At 42.0% G+C, this 17,563-nt stretch overlaps 1 protein-coding gene across 4 annotated transcripts in view; it reads right to left on the reverse strand.

The window, feature by feature from the left end:
- The window catches only part of CREBBP (CREB binding lysine acetyltransferase), a 183,305-nt gene that overhangs the window by 67,002 nt on the left and 98,740 nt on the right, over positions 1-17,563 (reverse strand). For all 4 annotated transcript variants that reach the window (XM_048868271.2, XM_048868270.2, XM_048868269.2 and 1 more), the window contains exons 6-9: positions 9,945-10,187; positions 9,102-9,201; positions 8,329-8,475; positions 7,525-7,642 (exon numbers count right to left, since the gene is read on the reverse strand). In XM_048868271.2, the coding sequence (XP_048724228.1) occupies positions 7,525-7,642; positions 8,329-8,475; positions 9,102-9,201; positions 9,945-10,187 (608 nt within the window). The remainder of the gene's footprint in view (positions 1-7,524; positions 7,643-8,328; positions 8,476-9,101; positions 9,202-9,944; positions 10,188-17,563) is intronic.

Below are 17,563 nucleotides of genomic sequence, written 5' to 3' on the forward strand. Positions count from 1 at the left end.
GTTAGGCCTATCCTGACTTTCCAGATAGCCCTCACAATTACTGAGAATGGAGAGAATTCACAAAAACATTCTGGACTCCAATCCAGGAGAAAAGTGTCATTCAGAGATGATGGATCCTGCCCACCCTAGAACAGAACCAGACATTTCGCATTTTCATTGATGACAGAACTATCTAAAAGGGGTATGCCCTTTTACACAAAAGAGAATGCAGGAATGAATTCTTGAGAGCCTATTAGGGCTGCCGAGTGTACCTTCAGCTCAAAGTCTGCTAACTCATTATCCTCTCCCGGCAGACAGAGCGCCACAGGAGAATTTGGTGGTGAATGCTCCACTTCAAAACTCAAGACAGCTTCTTGTCAAGGCTGCTGAGCCATAAGTCCTCCATGCTGGTTAGTGTAATACAGAACTGTGGCTTGGGCAGGTTTAATTAAAGAGTAAGCTTTTTGGGGAAAAGACCATCTTTCTGCTGTATACTTTTTTACATTAGCACAACACAATTAATGAATAAATAATAACTTGGAACTGGTAAGAGGGAGAAAGCCTCACAGGCTAAATGAATAATTCTTAGACTCATCTGATATGTATCATCGAGCCCTATGGAGCCCACAAGCCTTGAAGAGTGTCGTTATCAAGATGGACATGCCAGCCCATTCAAAAGATGGCTGAATATTACTACCGATATTATTGGTATTCAAGAAGCAGTGACTGGGGCCCCCCTGTTCTAGTCACAGTACAGAGTAAGATCACTCTTACATGAAAGAGCTTACACTCTAAATAGAGAAGACAAAAAGGGTGCAAGAAAGGGATATAACACATAAGCAGAGTGAACAGAGTATTGGTTTGCAGATATCCATATTAGCTTCATGATTTATTTTTAGGGTTGTCTATTAATCGCAGTTAACTTGTGTAATTAACTCAAAAAAATGAATCGCGATTTAAAAAAATTGATCGCGATTAATTGCACTGTTAAACAATAGAATACAAATTGAAATTATTTAAATATTTGTGATGTTTTTCTACATTTTCAAATATATTTCAATTACAACACAGAATACAAAGTGTACAGTGCTCACTTTATATTTTTTATTACAAATATTTGCACTGTAAAAATGATAAAAGAAATTGTATTTTTCAATTCACCTCATACAAGTACTGTAGTGCAATTTCTTTATCATGAAAGTGCAACTTACAAATGTATTTTTTTGTTCCATAACTGCACTCAAAAACAAAACAATGTAAAACTTTAGAGCCTACAAGTCCACTCAGTCCTACTTCTTGTTCAGCCAATTGCTAAGAGAAACAAGTTTGTTTACATTTACGGGAGATAAGGCTGCCCACTTCTTAATTACAATGTCACCTGAAAGTGAGAACAGGCATTCGCATGGCACTGTTGTAGCTGGCGTTGCAAGATATTTGTGTGCCAGATGCGCTAAAGATTCATATGCCTCTTCATGCTTCGGCCATCATTCCAGAGGACATGCTTCCATGCTGATGATGCTTGTTAAAAAAATAACGCGTTAATTAAATTTGTGACTGAACTCCTTGGGGGAGAATTTTATGTCTCCTGCACTATTTTACCCACATTCTGCCATATATTTCATGTTATAGCTGTCTCGGATGATGACCCAGCACATGTTCATTTTAAGAACACTTTCACTGAAAATTTGAAAAAATGCAAAGAAGATACCAATGTGAAATTTCTAAAGATAGCTACAGCACTGGACCCAAGGTTTAAGACTCTGAAGTGCCTTCCAAAACCTGACAGGGATGAAGTGTGGAGCATGTTTTCAGAAGTCTTAAAAGAGCAACATTCTGATGCAGAAACTACAGAGCCCAAACCACCAAAAAAGAAAATCAACCTTCTACTGGTGGCATCTGACTCAGATGATGAAAATGAACATGCATTGGTCCTCACTGCTTTGGATTGTTATTGAGCAGAACCCGTCATCAGCATGGATGTATAACTCCTGGAATGGTGGTTGAAGCATCAGGGGACATATGAATCTTTAGCGCATCTGACATGTAGTGGCTACAACAGTGCCATGCAACGCCTGTTCTCACTTTCAGGTGACATTGTAAACAAGAAGCAGGCAGCATTATCTCCTGCAAATGTAAATAAACTTGTTTGTCTGAGTGATTGGCTGAACAAAAAGTAGGACCGAGTGGACTTGTAGGCTCTGAAGTTTTATACTGTTTTATTTTTGAATGCAGGGTTTTTTTGTACATAATTCTACATTTGTAAGTTCAACTTTCATGATAAAGAGACTGCTCTACAGTACTTGTACTAGGGAACTGAAAAATACTATTTCTTTTGTTGTTTACAGTGCAAACATTTGTAATACAAATAAAGTGAGCACTATACACTCTGTATTCTGTGTTGTAATTGAAATCAATATATTTGAAAATGTAGAAAACATCCAAAATATTTAAATAAATGGTATTCTATTATTGTTTAATAGCGCAATATTTTTTTTAAATCACAATTCATCACAATTAATTTTTTTAATCACTTGACAGCCCTATTTATTCTGTATATTTTAAAATTTTGGGTGCATTTTTGCTTATTTTAATTTATTTTTGTTATATATGTACACAGTCGCCAACTTCTCATGGCACTGGTGGGTGCTCACGCCCCCCCCACCCCCATTCCAACCCCTTCCCCCAAAGTCCACGCCCCCTCCCTGCCCCTATTGGACCCCTCCCCAAATCCCCACCCCGGCCCCGCCTCCTCCCCTGAGCACACCAAGTTCCCCCTCCTCCCTCCCAGATGTTTTGCAGCAGCAAGCGCTGGGAGGGAGGGGCGAAAAGTGGGCACGCAGCGCACTCGCGGAGGAGGCGGGGGGCGGGTGTCGGTGCCTATGTATATGAAAGAGCATGTGAGAAGGGAGAAGGCAGAAAGGGATTAACTAGAAAGAGAAACAAAGGAAAGGGGGGAGGGGAAAAAGCATGAAAGGTACGTGAAGGGAGGATGAAAGGAAATGACTGAAGGAAGGAACTTGAGCAGTCAAGTCAGCCAGCAGAGTGAAAAGAATGCTTAGAGTCACTGTAAAATGCACAGTGTGATCACATCAATATCAAAAAGTATGTTTAATCTGTTTCTGAATTTAGGCCTACAATCTTGAGTCTCAGGCTGGCTCTGCCCTGGCAGCTTCTCCTTTCCCAGCTCCATATGGAGGTGGGAGATGTGGGGCTACATGAGGTATAACACCCCCCAAAGGGCGTTAGGGGTCTTCAAGACACAGTTTGGGTACAGAGTGTACATGGAAGGGGAGTGGGTTGCATCAGTTTGCAAAGGAGGTAACAAGGAAACTCCCTGATAAGGATATTCCTCCACAGTCCTCCACAGCAGCAAGTTTTGACTCCTCTTGAGCTATCCATATGTCAGGATAAGGATGATATAATTTTTTGCAGACAGCCCTACACAGATCTCAGACACAGACTGACATACAATATCACCTAGATGTAAAAAGCTATGAGGCCCAACTGCCACAAGGAAGAATTATATGCTTCGCCAACATTGTGATCTCAGATAATACTCATGGTATGGAATCTGTCCTTTGGAGAGAGGACCTTCAAGGATTCTCCCAGGACTCCAATTAACTTCGTCTCTCATGGGTTGAAAGTAAATCTTATCGTCTATGAGAAGTCACAGGGACTGGAAGATTTTCTGAATCGGCAAAAGCTTTTTTGATAAGCCAAACATCTAAATAAGGGTAGTCTTAAATATCTGAAGCAAACAGCCACCACAGGCAGAGATTTGTGGCTTTCTACAGAAATCAAAGTAACACAAACAATACTGCTGTGGGTAGTGGTAGTGGTTCCCCCAATCTTCCTTCCCTCTAAATCTGTAGATTCTTCCCAGGAGCTGGATGGACCGAGAAGGGGAAGTGGGCATCCTTCAAGTAGAGAACCTCAAACCAATCTTATGGACTTAAAGGTATAATAGAGACTAATGTCAACACACGGAACTTCAGTTTGTGGAATATTTTACCTCAGGTCCATTATGGGAGGTAGAATCATTTTGCTCTTTTGGGTATCAAAAAATAACTAGTGTAGAGCCCTTTTCCCCCCATATGGGTGAGGGACCAACTCTATGATTCCAATTTGGAGAAGTAAGAAGACTGCCCCATAGCACTTTCATTATAACAATTCCTGAAAAAGAATGTGTGGCAGAGAAGATGGGGGTCTAATGCCAGAGTGGAATAGGATGGCAAGATCTGTTCTTAGGACCCCACCACATTATTCTACTTCTGTTGTCCCGGAGTGGGATTGATGGTCCTCAAAGGAGAAAGGTAAAAATCCACAAGGAGGACTATAGAGAAGTCCATTTTTTTTTTTTTTACTGGAACTAAATGCAGCAGATGAATTCCCCAATGGGACCTCTGGTAAGAATGCTTGGACCACTACCTGAAAAAAAGAGTGCATCTGAGTCGACATCTGGCCCAAAGGTTGGGAAGAGATGAGTGGATTTCTGTCTTATTGACAGAGTGTAGAGACTGTTAGGGGGCTTATTCTTTCACCCACTTACTTCCCTGGCTTTACTATATAGTCTGCAGTCAATCAGGTGTGTGGGTGGAGGAAATGGGAATAGGGAATAGGGGTGGGGAAACTGGAATCATGTTTTGCTAAAGGGGGAAATGGGAACAGGGACACAGGTAAGCCTCTGTGGTGTCAGAGCTGGGAAGGGGGACACTAAGGAAGGAAACTGGAATCATGCTTGCTGGAAGTTCACCCCAATAAACATCGAATTGTTTGGACCTTTGGACTTCGGGTATTGTTGCTCTCTGATCGTGCAAGAAGGACCAGGGACTTAAGTGGGTGAAGGAATAAGCCCCCTAACACAGACCAAGAGATCTGAGGTTTGCCTGGGAATCCTTCGTCTTCTGTCTCTATACTAAAAGACATCAGGATTCTCAAATGGAAAGTCTTCCATGTGTGTCTGACCAGTGGCTCTTTAGCTAAGAGCATCACAATCCTGCCATCGCACTGATCTGGCAGAAGCATTAAATGGATGTCCACAGTGTGTGTTTGGACACCCTCTGCCACAAGACTTATACTGCATCTTGTTAGTGACTAGGATGTGGGCAGCCATGCCTAGTGGTTAGAGCAGGAGTCGGTAGCCGGGAATTGGAGCCCAGAATCACAGCTGGAGTCAGAGGCCAGGCACCAGAACCAAGGGTCAGAGCCCATCAGAAGTCCGAGTACAGTGTACCTGAAGCAAGGCAAGGCTGGGACAAGGCAGGAGAAACACTGGGAACAAGCACGCACAAGAGCTATTGAAGCTGTGGGCAAATGCTCTGAGCAGCCAGTGCCCTTCTGCTGCTGGTGGTCTTAAGAGCATGTCTGTTGATGCCCTCAGCCAACTGGGTTGTTTAGAGCCAGTGGCATTCAAACTGGCTAGTAACAGGTAACCAGACTAGCTGCAGGTCATCAGCAGGGAGCTGATCCAAGAAGTGCATCATTTCATCCCAGACAGGGAACCCGTACTTTGCTATTACTGCCTGGAAGCTGGCAATCCTCACCTGGAGTGTGGTTGAGGAATATCACACACACACACAGGTCATGTCCCAGGAGAACCAGCTGCTTAGCATCTTTCTCCTTAGGCATGGGCTTAGGGACTTCAGTCTGGTAAGATTTTTCATTGATGGTTACCATTGCTGGACACATTTATGCTGCTTTGGCAGGCTTGAAGAAGTGGCTTTCACCCCATGCCCAATATTGAAACCAGATGCTCAGTACCTCAGTCGACCAGACTTTGAACCCATAAAAATCTGGATAGTTGCCTCAAACTACTAGTGATGGGGGAATTCAGAGAAAGTGAGGAAGACTGAGTACCAGTCCTTGTTATGACCTTCTTCCAGGCACCACAGATAAGTATTGGTAACTGATATCACAGTATCTTATGAAGCACACAGATTAAAGCTAGCTTTCTTAGCCACCTCAGCCATGATGGTGATTGAGTCAATGCTCCCGCAGAAATCCTAATAAGGCTGCAAACAGGGGAAGGGTAAGCAGCCTAACAGGGCTAGGATCCAGCAGAACGATGTCTTCAATGGCATGGACAGAGAAAAGCCTTTAAAAGTGTTCTTTAAAATTACTATTTACAAGTAAGAGAGATCAAACGAAAGGGAAAAGGAAGGACAAAGCCAGCCACAGAACCATCAAGGATGCTGGGCTGCGCACTCCAAGCACAATGCACTTTCAAGCAGTCAGAAGAAACTGAAGTGCAGTTGGGCCTACCGCCAAAAATTAAAGTAGGGGGAGTGATCCCAGCAGACACGGCTTGTGGAAGCTTCTGAACTAGTTTGCTAGAGGGAGACATCCAAAGAGTGAGGATCCATTTCCACAATTCTTGAAAGAAAATACTGGAACGTTTTAGCACTACTTTGAGATATACAGGAAGTTCCTATGCACTTACATTTATTTAGAGCACTGGTTCTCAATCTTTTTGGGCTCAGAACCCATTTGTAAATGTTTATGGCCTGTCACAACCTAGTAAATAGTCTGCAGGTAGAGGTCCTGGGGCAGAGCCGTAACTTGACATTTTAGCTCCTGGGGCAAGTAAGCATAGTTGTGCTCCCTACTAGAGGAGGAACATGGTGGTGGGGTCACATGATCCCGATTTTTTGGTTGCATCCCTACAACCCAGACAGGATCGGTGGCTCACTGAGATGAGTCAGGGGGTGGAGGTAGCACTTCCTCCCCAAGCCCTGCCGTATGGGGCTGGCCTAAGCCACCCCTGGGGCTTTGTTGTCCCACCCACCTCGCCCTGGTTATAACCATGCCCTTGGGTGGTTTTGGAAAGATCCTGCCCCCGGCGGGGGGGGGGGGGGGGGGTGAGTCCTGCCCAGAACTCACCCCACAAAGTGGTGGCTCCTATGCTGTGGGGCTGGCTGGGCTTGGCTCTCTGCTTGGGGTGTTGCAACCTTCAGGGTTGCGGTGCCACTCAGGTTTGGCCCTGCCCCTTGACTGGACCAAACCTATGTGAGTGGAGCTGTCATCTGGCTCATGGGGTTGCAGCGCCACTCATTCAAATTTGGCCTACCTGGACTCCCATCATCATGATCGCTGGGACAAACCTGAGTGGTGCTGGGACCTCAGAGGTTGCAATGCCTGGCACAGGGAAGTGAGCCCAGCTAGCTCTGTGGGATAGGAGCCACAGGAGCTGTCACGTGACCCCTTGAAACATTCCGGCAACCTAATTTTGGGTCCCCACCCATAGGTTGAGAAACCCTGATTTAGTGGGCCTGCTTCCTCTCCGGAGATAGGAAGATACTCCCAGTAGTGATCTGGTTTGGTGGATGAATGGGGTATGATAATTGGGACTGCAAAAACCACCTACACAGTTGAATTTGTTAGGTTTTCTGCTATAAAACAAGGTAATATACACTGAAAGCACTGGGAGATTTTCTGCCATGTAGTGAAATGAAAAGAAAGGTTTTTAGCAGGTTTCATTGTACGTGTCAGTTTTAAAATATGAACAGTTCACTAAAGTGTAGTGAATGCCTGCAATGAGTAACATACCCTACTGTTAGCAGATTCATACATATCCCCTTCCACTTTCCTGGCATAAGCCACCAAGTTCTCCATGCGGCGATCCTTCAGTGCTGCTGGGTCAGGGGTGGGAAAGATGGCTTGGACACTACACGGAAAAAAATATATATAATCCATCTCTTTAAATGTACATTTAGAATTCTTTACAATTGTTAAAGTTTGTATACACATAACATATATTAACACTATTTAAGAGAGAGAGAAAACCACTGTCCAACCATTCCCCCACAATTATTTAAGTGAATTTAGTAATGGTGAAATGTGTTTAGACTGTCAATGCAAGTGAATGAAGTCCTTTATTTACAAAACAGGTACAGCAAGGGCGGAGGCAATGCATGTTTGCCAGCACTATCCTCAGAACCTGAAACCTGAGCTGGAGAGATAATAGGGTTAAGAAGGTAGCTCAGTCTCTAAGGCCATCTGCTGAGATTTCCTGCAGGGCACCAATCAGTGCAAACTGTGATGGTGGTTTTTACAGTGTGTACATTTCCCCAACAAGAACTGAACCAAGACCACCAAATCATGTAGGCCTTCAACTATCAAGTGCTCACTTTTCAGTTCCTACAATAATCCCATTACCAATCTTTTGAGCCACCGAGTCCCAAGATATGGATACATCAAATTGCATTAGTTAGTGATATTTCAATTGGTTACATCAAAATCCACCGATTCGGTTCCCACAATTTCCCAACTCAGACACTTCCATACAGCAAGTCACTAAATCAAGGAATGTAAATATTTAGGAAAAAGTCTCCCATTATGGTAAATACTTACAGTTTATGGACTAAGTGATTGCGTAGGTCTTGAGTGACATGTTCATGCCATGCTTTTCTTACCCCCGTACTGGAAGGAGGTGCAGCTGTTGGCAACGAGCTGAGGTTTCCAACATTGCCAGAATTTGTGCCATCATTCATTAGTGGACTGAAATGGAAGACGAACAAGGGAATGTTATAGCGTGGAACACAATTGCCCATTTCATATATGAAACAGAAGAATTATTTTTAAAACAATTTTCTTCACTGATAGCTACAGTTACAAAGATTTTAAAATGAAACTGTGAAGCCATCAAACTGCAATATAAAAAGGAACAAAATCATGGAATTTGACGGCAGAAAAGGAAACTGCTACCACTCCAGAGGTTTCATTGATGCTACTCGCCATTGGCAAGAGGCTCATTAATTTAATTCTTTTAAAACTGCTTAGGTGTTGTGAGATACTGAAACAAAGATGAAAGGACAGGCAATCTATGAGACACAGAATCACAGCTGTTAAGTATACAGAACAAGTACACAAAAGAATAAAATATTCTACTTTTGGAAATGCATTTCCAAGTCAAAAGTGTGAAGAAAAATTGTGTTGGGAGGTGTGCAGGTTTGAAATGGCAATGGGGGTGGGAGAGTGTGTGGCCAAAGAGTAGCATTCATTGTTACAACAGAAGATACAATGGCGATACAATCATATTGCAGAATGCATATTCTTCATTTAAAAACTTACACTCCATGCAAACAAATCTTTAACTTAGCAAGAATATAAAACGTGTGCATTACTTCGTTGTCCCCAGGGATGTTGGAAGAGCAGTTTCTGAGATTAGACTAGCTTGCTGATCTGTTGTTATCCCTCCTGCAGAAAGGTTCATCTGGTTAGCTCCTTTGGGAAAAAAATGCAACAGAACTGGTATAGAAGGTTGCTTAGGTATACGTCAGAGTTTTGATAATAAATGTCAATTAAATGGCATTTTGGTCTTAGTTAAGAAAAGAGAAATAAACATTTTTGTTACATCGGGTAAACACGTGTTCATGAACATCTAATTCTTGTGGCGTGTTTCCTTAAATAAACTACTCATAGATGGAAATTACAAATCCTATAATTTTTGGCACACCTGTTTTCATTATAAAAACTGACAGTTCAAATTCTAAACTCATGAGATCGGAGATGAGCTTACATAACCACAAGAGAGAACATAAGAGTACTGACAATTTATCCATCATATTAACTTAGTCTATCCAGTATCTGCTGAAGTGGAACAATCTTAAAATGAGTTATTTTCATGCTTTATTAAACAAGATAAAGTCCATAAGGAATTATGCCTAAATACAAACAGCACTGTGAGCAACAACAAAATCTGAGAGATGTTTAACTGCTAATCATACTTTTCCAAAAGTAGCTATCATTAGCTATATCTGGCATAAACGGAACCTCCTAATTTTCTAACAGATTGAATGAAACTATGCTTAAAGATAAAACTTTGTTTCATTACTCAGTCTAAACAAAAATCTCTTTATCTATATGCAATCATATCGGTATGCCTGAACTTTCCTCATTTTCTGGATTAGGCTGCAATTAAATTTATTATTACAGAACACATTTCTACTGCTACTTTCTTCACCTACCTAATGGATTTATGGTCCTCATTTGCTGGTGAGCTTGAGGCTGTGCAGGTTGTTGGCCTTGTACCTGTGGCTGCAACTGCGTCTGTGGCTGGTTGCCATACGGCAGTCCAAGAGCAGCATAGGCTCGCTGCATGGAGCTGGGATCAATCGGATTAGGATTACTTAATGAAGGAGTAGTCTGTTGGCCTGTTCCAACAGAGCCAATAGAATTCTGCATTCCACCAGCTGGAGACCCTAGAAGGGCTAAAAAGGAGGTGGAGTGGGGGGGGGTTAAGGAGGTAAGAGGAAAAAGTCAAAATGAGATTGATACAGCAATAGAAGGCATCTTTTATGCAAGTAAATGAAACATGCAACATTATATATTTAATTTTAGTTCAAATACTTGGGCTTCCCTGTCATCTGAAGAGCAAAACTAGAGAAACACAAGCTTCAATCCTACACAATATGAGCCTCTCTTGCCTTGAAGTACTGATTTTACGTTCAAGACCAAACCAGCTGCCTAATGCATGTACAGTCAAAGGAGAGGAGAGAGAAACTTCAAGCAGAAAAGCACATAATTATTATAATTCTTAAAAAAAAAAATCTACTGGCCCATTTCTTGGGTTAGAGCCAGTGTAAAGATGTCAATTGTGCTGGCAACCTAGCTTCTCGGTGTATCTGACAGAGTTATTCACTTTCCTTTCAATTGGATTCTTAAAGGAGACACAGGATTTGAGGGCAAATTCCATCTTGTACACCTTCCTGAATGACCTTGGGATTGTTGTAGAAGCATGTAGATCAGCACAATTCATCTTGACTATCTTTATGATAGAAAGGTGAACTGGAAGGGAGCCATCTCTGGAGCCTCCTGCAGGAAAATATCATGGGTCTCTCACTCCCCATTATGGTAAGTTTGAGTGCCTCAGTCACGTGGGAAATTAGGTAAGCCCACTCCTCTAGACAGGGGCATTTGGGTGACTTAGATCTGGAGGATCTTCTTCCAGACCTCCTCTGTCCACGTTCCCTTCATCTTCTGAAGAGGCCTGTCTGGCCACTTTTTTTTTGGGGGTGGGGTGGGGGGATGACAACACACGACTCTTCCAGAAGAGTGTCCTTTTCTTACCTCTTCCCCAAAAGGCCTGTACCCTGGCATTACCAATTTTCTCCACCTGGAGAGGCAAGCAAACTGTGTCACAAGTCCGGTGGAGTCCAGCTCCCTTTAAAGGGCCCAGATACTAAGTGACATCAGTTTTTTGAAGACTCTGTAGGCCTGCCTCAAAAATTCAACATCGAACCTGAGGCAGCAGCTGGAAGAGGAGTCAATCCCTTCATGTCCACAGTTCTGAGCTTCTAGGAACCGGATTGTGAGGCTGACAGGATATGTGAAGATGCCTCATCTTCGGCCCTGGGGGCTGGGAAGCATAAATCGTATCAAAGTGTGCAGAGTGTCTTTAGGATCAAAAAACCTAACACTTCCAGACCCAGACTCAGCTGAGTGCGACCAGGATCTCACACTGGATTCCGCTGGCATTTCTGCTCAAGGCAGATACTCACATGGCTTCCTCTAAGAAGCTTAGTCTGAGTCAGCTCTCCTGGGTGTAACAGATCTGAGTAGAAATGGATTTATGAATTGAGCACCAATCTGAAAGGTACCAGTCTCTTAAACCAATGACACATCCTATGTGGTTCTCCATGACAGATGTTAAACTCTCACATGAGGGGCGCTGTTTGAAGCCCACTGTTTTACTTTCTGCTGCTACAGGAGCACCCACATCAGTGCTGAGGGAACTCAATGGAGCCTAAAGAAAATTTAAACACCCAACAGAGGAAAACTAACACTGTTTTTAATAACAATTAACTATTTTACTGAAAAAGCAAAGCTTTCCCAAGGGGAAGAAAAGAAGAGGACTAACAGTGAAGCAATGGACATCATTTCTAGATTGTTGCTAATGATGGTCAAGAGGAAGAGAGTGGTAGTTGGGGTTATACCCCTTTACACGTCCTGAGATAGTGGGACCACGCATGCAGTTTCGAAGGACAGTACTTCAAAAGTTCCAAGCTTATGTGCATGCTTATCAAAGCAGGTAAAACTTGAGGCAATAGTGTTCTTTTTCTTCATTTAAAAAGAATACTTCCACCCTATGTCCATGACACTTGCTCACAGTCCAAGTCTCCTCCTGGCTTCCAGTCCCAGTCTTCGTCCCTAAGCAGATCCAGCTTGTCCTCCCCACCACCTGGCTTCCAGACCCATAGTCCTTGCCCAACCAGTCCCATTCTCCACCCCCAGCTCTTAGTCCCAGCTTCATGCCCAAGCAATCCCAGACTACTCCTCATCCCTCCACTACATCCTCCCCACCAACTTCCAGTCACAGTTTCTCTCCCCGAACTCCAGTCCTACCCTTCTCTCCCTCACCCTCACTTTTGTCTCCTTTTCAGTTGAATCGGACTATTTCCTCCTCAGACATGATGCTTAGGTGCCAGCATGGGATCATTAAGAGTATAGGAAATACAGATTCTCTGCTCTCAGTTCTCGTGCCCGGCCCCACCCTGGCCCAGAGAAACTGGGAGCATTCATTACAGGGTAAGTCTTCTTGTCCCCGCAGCCCTTGGCTGCGGCATGTGCAGTTGCTGTATGAGGATGACATTTGTGAATGCCAATCACATGTAGGAGCTGTGAGGGGATGAAGAGTGCTCAGTTGCTCTGTAGTGATGGCGTATGCAAGGCTGGGCAGCACTAGGAGTAGTGAGAGGCTCATGTAGGCTTAGTGAGTACAGAATCTTGAGATTTAACTGCTAAAAATCAAAGAACTCTCTGCTGAGACTGTGAATTGCAATTTTTCATAGGTTCGTAAACTAGTCCAAATTTGCATAAATTTGCAAGGGACAGAAGTCATCTTTTTGACATCCCCTTGCCAAATTAAGTCCCTACTTCAAAGCATTGGGGGCACCAGACATGTCCAAAGGTCAAGATTTTTGTTTTTTAAATATGGGCACAGCAATGCATTTTCCCCTACCTTCATTCTTGGACATTTCTTAACCATTTAATCTGAAATTTTCCAAAAAGAGTTCAAGCTGATGGCAGACACTTGGCATGGAAAACTTTAGTCCAAATGGATAAAAGTTTTTCAAGGTATAAGCAACTGAAAACAGGATCTTATAAGAGGAAGTGTTATACAACCTTAATAATAGGTGGTGCTACCTCTAATAATAAAAATAAGTACTTAAGATTACATTTATATCAAGGATGTAGCTGAGATCAGACACATACATTCCTTGTAGAAAATCCAAACACTCAGAGACTTAAGTAAAATACCCTAAAAAGATACAGCTCAACACCACTCATTTGATAAGCACATGAGGCACTGGATTCTTGCCACAATGCAGAGGGCTCCAGAAATGAAAAAGTTTACACGTGCACAGGTGTAAATATTTTAGAAAAAATCTGCTACAGTGGATCTTGAAGATCTTGGCAATTGGGTTGGAGGCTAGGTAGATGCATTTGTCCCAGGAGTGAGAAAGGTTAATGAAATGGAGTTACTACAGGGTATAAGAAGATTTCAGAACCTTGGGGATTGGCAAGTGTGAGGTGGTTGTTACCTGGGGGGGGAGGGGAGGGGCCTTCCACCAGATCTTCCTACGTTTTGTGCTCTTTCCCCGAAGCTGCCCCTTCCCTATCTTTAAAAGATAGCTCTGAAGACCAACATGCATCTGTGCTGTATCTTTATATAGCACCTCTGCTTCAGAATGACCCTCTAGAACTCAAAGGGAGTTTGAAGTGTTTAGGATACCAGTGAGGTGTGACTGATCTAGCATGCTCCAAAATTTGGAAAGCATTAGAAACATTGGGAAGCACAGACTCAACAATTCAGAAGGTGGAGCCACATAAAAGCCCAGCACAGATGCAACAGAGATTCAAAGTTCAAATTTTAAGATAGGCAATGGACGAGGGCTACAGATTCTAGTGCTCTCATGGCTTGCCAGATGGCTATCCTGAAACATTATCCTGTTTGCATCACAACTTGATAGAGAAGTAAATGTTACTGCTCTTTCCATTCCTTTCTTTTTCATTTTTTTCCCATCATTTTCTGCCATGGACATTTTTAACAATTATGGGAAATGTTACAAGCCATCACATTTAAAAGCAAGCATAATTTAATTTGGGATGTTGTGAACCAGCACACCAATGTTTGTTTACATCCTCATATGTCATGTTGCTAATGTGCCAATTTTCAGATGCACCCCATTAATGTAATATTAGAATTCAGGTAAATTAAGAGGGCCTAAAGCGTGAGACAGGTGCACCTTAGTGTTCTCAATCAAAATAAATAAAATGTAAATGTTCACAAACTTAATTTTCTTATGCTTAGTACAAGCCATGAGAAGTCATCCATACATGCATTTCAGATTAAAGAATTTTGCACATCAGGGCACTGCTAGGCAGTAAGTGCTAATGGTGAGTAGTGCTGAATTGAGGAAAAGAAGGTGGGATTTGAGATTTGCATTGCCTTCCCCTTCCAAGAAAAGATGGCAAATTCTGCAGTTACCCTCCATCTTTCTGTTGCATCCAAGCCAAAACATCTTACTCAGAGATCTAACAACAAAGACTGCTTTTTACATAAAATTTATTTTAATTCAAGTGCTTTTACTGGTTTCATAAATCGTACAAATGACAAAACAATAAACGTATGAACAATGCAAAGCCAAGTGTTCTGCAATGACTTACATTAGAAGATCACCATAACAACACCTGCATTACGACTGCTAGAAACTCTGTAGTTAACAACTTGAGAGCAAATGCACCAAATGGATTTCTCACCGGAACTGATCAGACATTAAAGCTGCTATTTTTTAAAATTAAAACTACCAGTAAATGTCTCAAAAATCAGTTATTACAGAAATTAATCATTAGCAATTAGCCATGCCTAAAAGAAAGGGAGACCAGGGAGGAGATTGATAAAACAAGTAAAAGTCAGCATAAAGGGGCTATTTATATTCTTCAAAACTCGTTAATTTAGATTATCTATTCATAAGAATGACCATACTGGGTCAGACCAATCATCCATCTCGCCCACTAACCAGTCTGCCAACAGTGACCAATACAAGGTGCTTCAGAGGGAATGAACAGAACAGGCAATTATTGAGTGATCCACACCTTGTCATCCACTCCAAACTTCTGGCAGTCAGGGGCTAGGGACACCCAGAGCACAGTGTTGCATCCACAACCATCTTGGCTAATAGCCATTGATCTATCAATCCTCCTTGACCTTATCTTTTTACTAGCTCTTTTTGAACCCTGTTATTATTTTAGCCTTCACAACAACCCCTGGCAACAAGTTCTACAGGTTGACTATGCATTGTGAGAAGAAGTATTTCCTTTTGTTTGTTTTAAACCTGCTGCCTATTAATTTCATTGGGTATATGAAGGGGTAAATAACACTTCCCTATTCACTTTCTCCACCCTACTCATGGTTTTATAGACCTCAATCATACCTCCCCCCACCTTAGTCTCCTCTTTTCCAAGCTGAATAGTCCCAGCCTTCTTAACCTCTCCAGCTGTTCCAATCCCCTCATCATTTTTGTTGCCATTCTCTGTATCTTTTCCCAATTCTAATATATCTTTGAGATGAGGTGACCAGAACTATATGCAATATTCAAGATGTGGGAATACCATGGATTTATATGGTGACATTATGATATTTTCTCTCTTATTATCTATCCCTTTCCTAATGGTTCCTAATATTCTGTTAGCTTGTTTGACTGCTGCTGCACATAGAACAGACGTGTTATTCACAATCACACCAAGATCTTTTTCTTGAGCGTATTACATTGTCCAATGGGCACTATTTTGCATTTATCAATATTGAATTTCATCTGCCAGTTTTCAGAGGAACAGCCGTGTTAGTCTGTATTCGCAAAAAAGAAAAGGAGTACTTGTGGCACCTTAGAGACTAACCAATTTATTTGAGCATGAGCTTTCGTATGAAGTGAGCTGTAGCTCACGAAAGCTCATGCTCAAATAAATTGGTTAGTCTCTAAGGTGCCACAAGTACTCCTTTTCTTATCTGCCAGTTTGTTGCCCAGTCACCCAGTTGTGTGAGATCCCTTTGTAACTCTTCGCAGTCTGCTTTGGACTTAACTATCTTGAGTAATTTTGTATCATCTGCAAACTTTGCCACCTCACTATTCACCTCTTTTTCCAGATCATTATGAATATGTTGAACAGCACTGGCCCCACTACAGATTCCTGGGGGACCCCACTATTTACCTCTCTCCATTCTAAAAACTATTTATTCCTACCCTTTGCATCCTATCTTTTAACCAGTTATGATCCATGAGAGGTCCTTCCCCATTGTCCCATGTCTGCTTACTTTGCTTAAGGGCCTTCGGTGAGGGATCTTGTCAAAGGCTTTCTGAAAGTCCAAGTACGATATATCCACTGAATCACCCTTGTCCACAGGTTTGTTGACCCCTTCAAAGAATTCTAATAGATTTGTGAGGCATGATTTCCCTTTACAAAAGCCATGTTGACTCTTCCCCAACAAATTGTGTTAAATCTTTGTGCCTGATCATTCCGTTCTTTACTGTAGTTTCAACCAATTTGCCTCGTACTGAAGTTCGGCTTACCAGCACATAATTGCTAGGATTGCCTTTGGAGCCTTTTAAAAAAATTGGTGACACATTAGCTATTCTCCACTTATCTGATACCAGAGGCTGATTTAAGTGATAGGTTACATACCACAGTTGTTAGTTCTGCAATTTCATATTTGAGCTACTTTAGACCTCTTGGGTGAATGCCATCTGGTCCTGGTGACTTACTACTGTTTAATTTATCAATATGTTCCAAATCTGAATCACTTGCGCAGGAATTTTTCAACCTAAGCTAACCTAACCATAAGAAAATGGTAGAATCACGTTTTTGGTAGCTTCTTTCCAGTCTTAACTCCCTTTGTCTTTGGTGAAACTCTTCCACCTCTTTCTTACATGGCTTATTAGCTTGCCTCACTTTCCTTGTGGTCTCAGCCTAAACCAGAAGTAGAACTCTTTCAGAACACAACTACTCAAATTTGCAGTTCTGCCCTGACCCTCAGTTATTTCCCACCACCTCCCCCGATGACTTAAGACTTTTCTTTTATCTCCTTTTCAAATTTACTTTTGTGTGATATCATTTAACAGACTGTAGCATCCACACTGTTAGATCTTCTGTTTCAGTTTATTTTTATCCTGCCCAGCAATCCTTTAAAACCCACCAATATAATTTCAACAATTATCTACTTCGAGGACAAAAGAACACAAATGGACCAGAAGTTGAAAAAATAAATATTACCTAACTGTAATATTAAGCTATTATGCTGGAGTTCACAAGAAGGCTTACTAGAATTTCAGCCATTCATTCCTTTCTTTAGGGTTAAATATACAGTGCAATGCAGTTCTACTTATTCTTACAATTAATCACTGGGACACATGCATCACATCTTCCTCTCCACAAACCTGTTTCCATTTATGCAAATTTGTTTGTCCTACATTGATCAATGGCACCCTTGGTTAAGAACCAGACTTGAAATTATTTCTGATATTATGAAAGATAGGAAAAAATCTTAAATCTTCTCTAGAGCCATCTGTGGGCAAATCACGAATTGCAC

The sequence above is a fragment of the Caretta caretta genome, chromosome 10, assembly GCF_965140235.1.
Source record: "Caretta caretta isolate rCarCar2 chromosome 10, rCarCar1.hap1, whole genome shotgun sequence".
Taxonomy (NCBI): domain Eukaryota; kingdom Metazoa; phylum Chordata; order Testudines; family Cheloniidae; genus Caretta; species Caretta caretta.